The sequence below is a fragment of the Branchiostoma belcheri genome, unplaced genomic scaffold (genome assembly GCF_001625305.1).
Source record: "Branchiostoma belcheri isolate BF01 breed outbred unplaced genomic scaffold, Haploidv18h27 scaffold129, whole genome shotgun sequence".
In the NCBI taxonomy this organism is placed as follows: Eukaryota; Metazoa; Chordata; class Leptocardii; order Amphioxiformes; family Branchiostomatidae; genus Branchiostoma; species Branchiostoma belcheri.
The window spans coordinates 699,048-705,483 of NW_017802702.1; the positions used below are offsets into that span (position 1 = coordinate 699,048).

At 39.7% G+C, this 6,436-nt stretch overlaps 1 protein-coding gene across 3 annotated transcripts in view; it reads left to right on the plus strand.

The window, feature by feature from the left end:
• The window catches only part of LOC109463626 (E3 ubiquitin-protein ligase HACE1-like), a 30,585-nt gene extending 26,871 nt beyond the window's left edge, over positions 1-3,714 (plus strand). For all 3 annotated transcript variants that reach the window (XM_019760482.1, XM_019760484.1, XM_019760483.1), the window contains exons 25-28: positions 207-305; positions 963-1,033; positions 1,494-1,607; positions 2,687-3,714. In XM_019760482.1, coding sequence (XP_019616041.1) covers positions 207-305; positions 963-1,033; positions 1,494-1,607; positions 2,687-2,789 — 387 coding nt within the window. In that variant the 3' untranslated portion in view covers positions 2,790-3,714. The remainder of the gene's footprint in view (positions 1-206; positions 306-962; positions 1,034-1,493; positions 1,608-2,686) is intronic.
• The last annotated feature ends 2,722 nt before the right edge of the window (positions 3,715-6,436 follow it).

A 6,436-nucleotide genomic window follows, 5' to 3' on the forward strand; every position in this document is an offset into this window, starting at 1 on the left:
CACCACTTATGGATCTGTTACGTGTGCACGTAGACAGCATGCAGATGCACGTATGACGGGTTGTGACCGACGCTTATCTGATTGCAGTGCCCCTCCATGCAGACCCATTTGTGGGGATGATGGGAATGATGCCAAAGTTTTGAAGATTTGTTTTATTAATGTTTTAATTTCTAACTCTGAATATTTATTCTGATTGTTCTCTTTAGGAGCTGATGCTGTCAGGTCTACCTGAGGTAGATGTGGAGGATTTTGAGAGGAACACAGATTACAACAGTGGGTACACAGCTGACTGTCCTGTCATTAAGGTAGGCTGTATGCTGAGGTGACTTTCATGTATGAAGTAACTGTTACTGATATTTACAATTAGGCAAAAGCAAGTATTTTTTAAATGACATCATTGCACGCATTGTTTCAGGGAAAAAAATGAGAAATTTTGTTGCCCTTTGGCAGTGGTCAACATGCCGAGAATGGGAAAAATCGCATGCCTTGCCATACTGGAACGTGTATGGCAGATAAACATGCATGAAAAGAGGAGACAAGACGAGGCTCTGATTTATTGTTTTGATTCCTTTTATATCTTCCCACTGTCAAAACCAATGTACAATGATTGAAAACCTTTCTTTTTCAAAGTTGTTTCAGTGACAAATGGATGTTGTGATAGTTGGCAGTAAAGTAGGCACAATATGGGTACCATTTCTTGTTTAACAGGGTTGATGGTGTCAAAATTTGAAAATACAGGCTATCTTTTTTTTCGGACCCATCTTTTTTTTTCACCCTCTCACATTAGATTTGGAGTCTGCGGAGGATGCCATCCATAAAATTTACTTGTTGTGGCCTTATGTACAATGTACATTCAAATCGTACCTGGGACTTAGGTCCGATATGCATGTGTTTGTCATTTTTGTCAGTAGGCAAGATTATTTCAACATTTTAACTGAAGATTGATGCTTTTATCATTTCAGTGGTTCTGGGAGACGGTGAGGGATTTTCCCCAACAAGAAAGAGTGCTGCTGCTGCAGTTTGTAACAGGAAGGTAGGGGGCACTTGTGCCAAACTAACAAAAATCTTTGTTTCATGGATGACCAGCACACAGCACTGGGGTTTCATTAGAGTTTGGTACAATGTTGTACGTGTACATATAATATTTAGAACCTTTCCCAATGATGACACAAAGAAATGAAGCATTGTCTATTTGATCAATGAATGTATCCCCTAAAGCTTTCTAAAGAAATTTTGAAATTGTGCAAAAATTCCTAAGCCTGGACCAGTTTAGATTGTGTTTTAGAATCTCTTATGACAGAAACCCACAAAAGGACAATGAATTCATGATGAGGGCCAAGAGTTACAATGTCACACTACAGGTCTGAACAATTGATCAGTAGCGGAATAGAAACTGATGAGTATTGCATATTTCGTTTTGAATAACAGTTAAACTGAAAAAATCCTATATATAATTCTTATATTTCATTACATGTATTTCTTTTGTTTCCCAGCTCCAGGGTCCCCCATGGTGGGTTTGCCTATCTCCCAGGAGGAAGTGGGATGCAAAAGATCACCATTTCTCCTGTCACTTACACTCCAAACCTGCTGCCTACTGCCAGCACATGGTCAGTATAGCTTGTTATCTGTTCTGCCACCTACATGTACACTACAATCATGATGAACACATTTGTTCTGTCACCTACATGTACACTACATGGTGAACACATCTGTCCTGTCACCTACATGTACACTACATGGTGAACACATCTGTCCTGTCACCTACATGTACACTACATGGTGAACACATCTGTCCTGTCACCTACATGTACACTACATGGGGAACACATCTGTTCTGTCACCTACATGTACATGTACACTACATGGTGCACACATTTGTTCTGTCACCTACATGTACATTGTACACTACATGGTGAACACATCTGTCCTGTCACCTACATGTACATTGTACACTACATGGTGAACACATCTGTCCTGTCACCTACATGTACATGTACACTACATGGTGAACACATTAATTTTGTTCTGTCACCTACATGTACATGTACACTACATGGTGAACACATCTGTCCTGTCACCTACATGTACATTGTACACTACATGGTGAACACATTTGTCCTGTCACCTACATGTACACTATAGCTACATGGTGAACACATCTGTCCTGTCACCTACATGTACACTACATGGTGAACACATTTGTTCTGTCACCTACATGTACACTACATGGTGAACACATCTGTCCTGTCACCTACATGTACACTACATGGGGAACACATCTGTTTTGTCACCTACATGAACACTACATGGGGAACACATCTGTCCTGTACATGTATTCTAAATGCTGAACACATCTGCCCTGTCACCTACATTGTTGTACATGTGCACTGCATGGTGAACACAACTGTCCTGACTCATTGTACATTGTAACTGTAATACTAAATGGTAAACACAACTGTCTGTCAATTGTCGTCTACATGGTAAACACATCTGTCCATGTCACATGTTGAACACATCTTTTCTACATTTACAAATGTCATGGTAAACACAATCACCTGTCCCATATTTGTACAATGTACTGTATACAATGCAACCATCCATAAATTGTACTGAAAACTTTACATGTACCTTCTTGGTGAAGGAATATACATGTATAAAGTCAAAGTTTCTGTTGTGTTCTCTCCAGCATCAATCTGCTGAAGCTGCCTGAGTACAGGTCCAGAGAGGAGCTGAGAGAACGGCTGAAAGTTGCTCTCCAGCACGGCAGTCTGGGATATGGCATGGCATGATGCAGCTGATGTGTGCAAGTGGAGAACAACTGAATCATGAAGTCTTTGTTGTGCATGGAAATTACCAGCCATTAGTGTTTTGTTCACAATCACGGTTTGTTCTCGAATTTGCCTACTTTTTGCAAAAATGAAAAAAAACCATCAGGTTCTGACTCAACTCCAAAATGCTGATGTTTTGTGCTCCAATAGTTGAATAAAGTCCTTGTTTTCTTTCTATCAATGCAGTGGCCAGATGAAGTTAAAAATTCATTGTTTGAAATGAATTATTATTGATCAAACTGCTGTGTTGATGTTATCGATCATGGCCACTATTAAACAGAACTGTGACTGTCACAGTATATGGGGGTATCATAGAATGCCTTTTTTTTTAAATCTGAGAACCAAATTATTGAATTGGTGTAGTCTCAGTACCATGACCACAGAAGAAAACGTTACCCAGAAATATGTATAGTATTGCCAGTGCTGGTAAATGATGTTTTTAGGAATACATGAGAGCTCAATCTATAGTATCAGAGTCATCAAACCTGGTCTCAGCAAGTGGTTGCAGTGCTCAGGAGTGCAGTTGCTCCATATATTGGTTGGTTGCAATTGGCTGGATGTATGGTAACTACTGTTCAATTGCATAGTACTACAGTACAACTTTTTATCATGGAGTTATCATCTTTGTAAAGATTACAGTGTGCATCAATATATTTAGAACAAAATCAATGGCCAACAGTGCCAACGCTGGTAGAAACGGTGAATTTTAAATGGGTGCTTTTTAGCTGGATGTTACTGTCAATCATATGATAATTGTGGCTGTTAAGAGTGGGGTATGTATGTCATATGAGGTACAAATGTATGCCCGATAGGTCACAGAATGTTTTTTGAAATCGCTGTTTCTTTGTTTTTAAACAAATTCTCATTGGTGTATTAAAAGAGGACTCCCATGCAACAAAGACTGTCCTACATGCAACACATAAACACATTGTAATGTAAAATTCTGAAGCTTTCAGATGACATTTGCCATCTTTCTTCAGCTGCTGTCTAAGCACACAGGTTTTGTTGGAAGGTGCATGATCCGTGCAGGCAACAGTTGTTACCTCTAGGGAATGAAATATCCTTCCGCAGAAAGGTACAGTAACTGGTCGTGGTTTTCATGTTCGCAGCTGTTTCTCACGGAGGGGTGGACGGATTTTTTTTGGAGTCGGTAATACTATATACGTTTTGCTATTAGGCTGCAGATGATGCACGGTCTTTTCTTTTTATTACCTTCGCCAAGAAGGTTATGTTTTCAGGGGCGTTCGTGTATGTGTGTGTGTGTGTGTGTGTCTGTCTGTCTGTCAACACGATAACTTAAGAAGGCCTTGATGGATTGTCTTGATACTTGGTAGGTGGGTAGATCTTGATGAGACCTCAAAGTGATTAGATTTTGGACCCCCTAGCGGCTTGTTATGGTACTGCAGCTGAACTTCCGGTTTTGATATCTCATGATCTAGACATGCTATGGTGATGAAATTTAGATGGTAGGTAGCTCTTGTGCTGGGGAAGAAGTGACGTGAGTTTAGGCCCCCTAGCGGCTTGCTCTGGAACTGCAGGGATAAATTCTTGAAAATATTCAAAAGGGGATAACTCAAGAACCGGTTGACGGATCGTCGTGATTTTTGGTATGTAGGTAGCTTACGTGATGCTTAATATAATTATGTGACAATTATGCAAATATTGATGCAATTTGCATAATTTATGGAGAAATTCTATAAATCAGCTTCATTCAATAATAGGACAAATTAAAGCTTGTGACATTGGTAATTGACAACGAGAGAAACACAGGAAGATATTGATTATGTTAATAATGACTTAATTTGCATAATTAATGAGATAATTTTATAATTATGTAATGATAACTGCCTGGAATTTCATACTTGTGGTATTTGAAAGTTAAATTGAGGTGAACATCATAAAACATAATTTATTCAAATCAGGACCTCATTTGCATAATTTATTAGGAAATGCTAGAATGCATTGTTTGTTAATATAAAACTGTTTTTTGGTTGAGATTATTATAAAATGATATAATTCATAAAAGTTAGGTTCCTATTTCTTAAATCAGGGGGGAATAATCTAATCTATAATTTGTCAGTCATAAAGATTAACATCATTTGGCGAAGGTATGAGATCGGGGAACTCTAGTTGTATATGTGTTTTCGGGCGTGGAAATAGAACATTTTTTCGGCCTCTGGACACCCCCTTTCTTCCGAAAATTGTAATGCTTTCATGACTTGGCTGTTGTCAAGGTATAGCCGGTTTGTTCCATTTTTACCAGGCGTCTGACAGAGGGGTGTCTGGTTCCGATAAAAATTGGGTTTTCGATAGAGCGCCGTCGCGGGAAGGGGTCGGAGCACAGTGGGTCGGAGAATAGTTGTTCCAGATGTTAGACATCAGATACAGCCGGTGCAGGTGACGGCAGTGGTAAACTACTGTATTACACGTCATTTTCAACGTCTGGTTTAACTCCACACACAATACGCTATATCTACATACATATCAGCCACAATCATAGGTGTCTATTGAGGACTGTTGAGGACTATTAAATAACTGTCACATCTGCCGTGAATCGTGTCGACCTGGAAGAGGCGATACTGTGTTGAAGCGCCAGGTAACAGTGGAATTCACCAGTTCCCATCCCCAGAATGCAATGCGAAAATACGGGGTAACCCTCATTTGCATAGGACTGGAAGGCATCGGAATGATCCTGGTGACGTTAAACAGCTTGCCCTTCACTGTGTTTTTGAGGTGTTGGGGCATTTTATGCTCAACATTAATTAAATTACTAAGGGCCGAATCTGACAACAAATAGAGAATGAATTTTTTGGAATATGTGGTTTGTAACGTTATAGTGGTAACGCTATACTGCTGTAACGTTACAAACCACATGTTCCATGTTGAAAAGAACACTAAAACTTCATTCTCTATTTGTTGTCAGATTCGGCCCATAGTAATTTAATTATTGTTGAGCATAAAATGCCCCGACACCTCAAAACACAGTAAAAAGCAAACTGTTTAACGTCACCAGGATCATACCGACGCCTTCCAGTCCTATGCAAATGAGGGTTACCCACCTATTTTCGCATTGCATTCTGGGGATGGGAACTGGTGAATGACCTGATCAGCACCAAGGAGAGCACCAGTCCTACCCTTGTGTGCGTTCTTACAAGCAGGCAATGAAGACATGACAGGTCTTGTTTTCCCCGGTCTTTCCATTACCACCTATATGGCAGGAAGCACCATAGATGCTTCAGTGTCGATGTCAGTAAAAATACGCCGAATAACTTCAATTACAACACCACAGATCATTAGCACCATATACGGCAACATTTATTTATTTATTCAGCTTTACAGAAATTAAAATTCTGACAGGAGCCGGCACCAGGAACATAGAGTTCCTATACTAGGCCGACTCCTCTAGAAACATAGAAACAAAAACAAACAAGCAAGCAACAATTTAAAATGATGATAACAAACCTATAAGAACCAAACAAACTAATGAGTAATCAAATCAAATCGCTAAATAGTTTCAAACGGTTAAATGCGAGAAAAGTTCGGGACAGGGGACACAAGCACGGGGGTTAATGGAAAAAGGAGTCCAGTCCGATTGGCGGAAAAAGCAG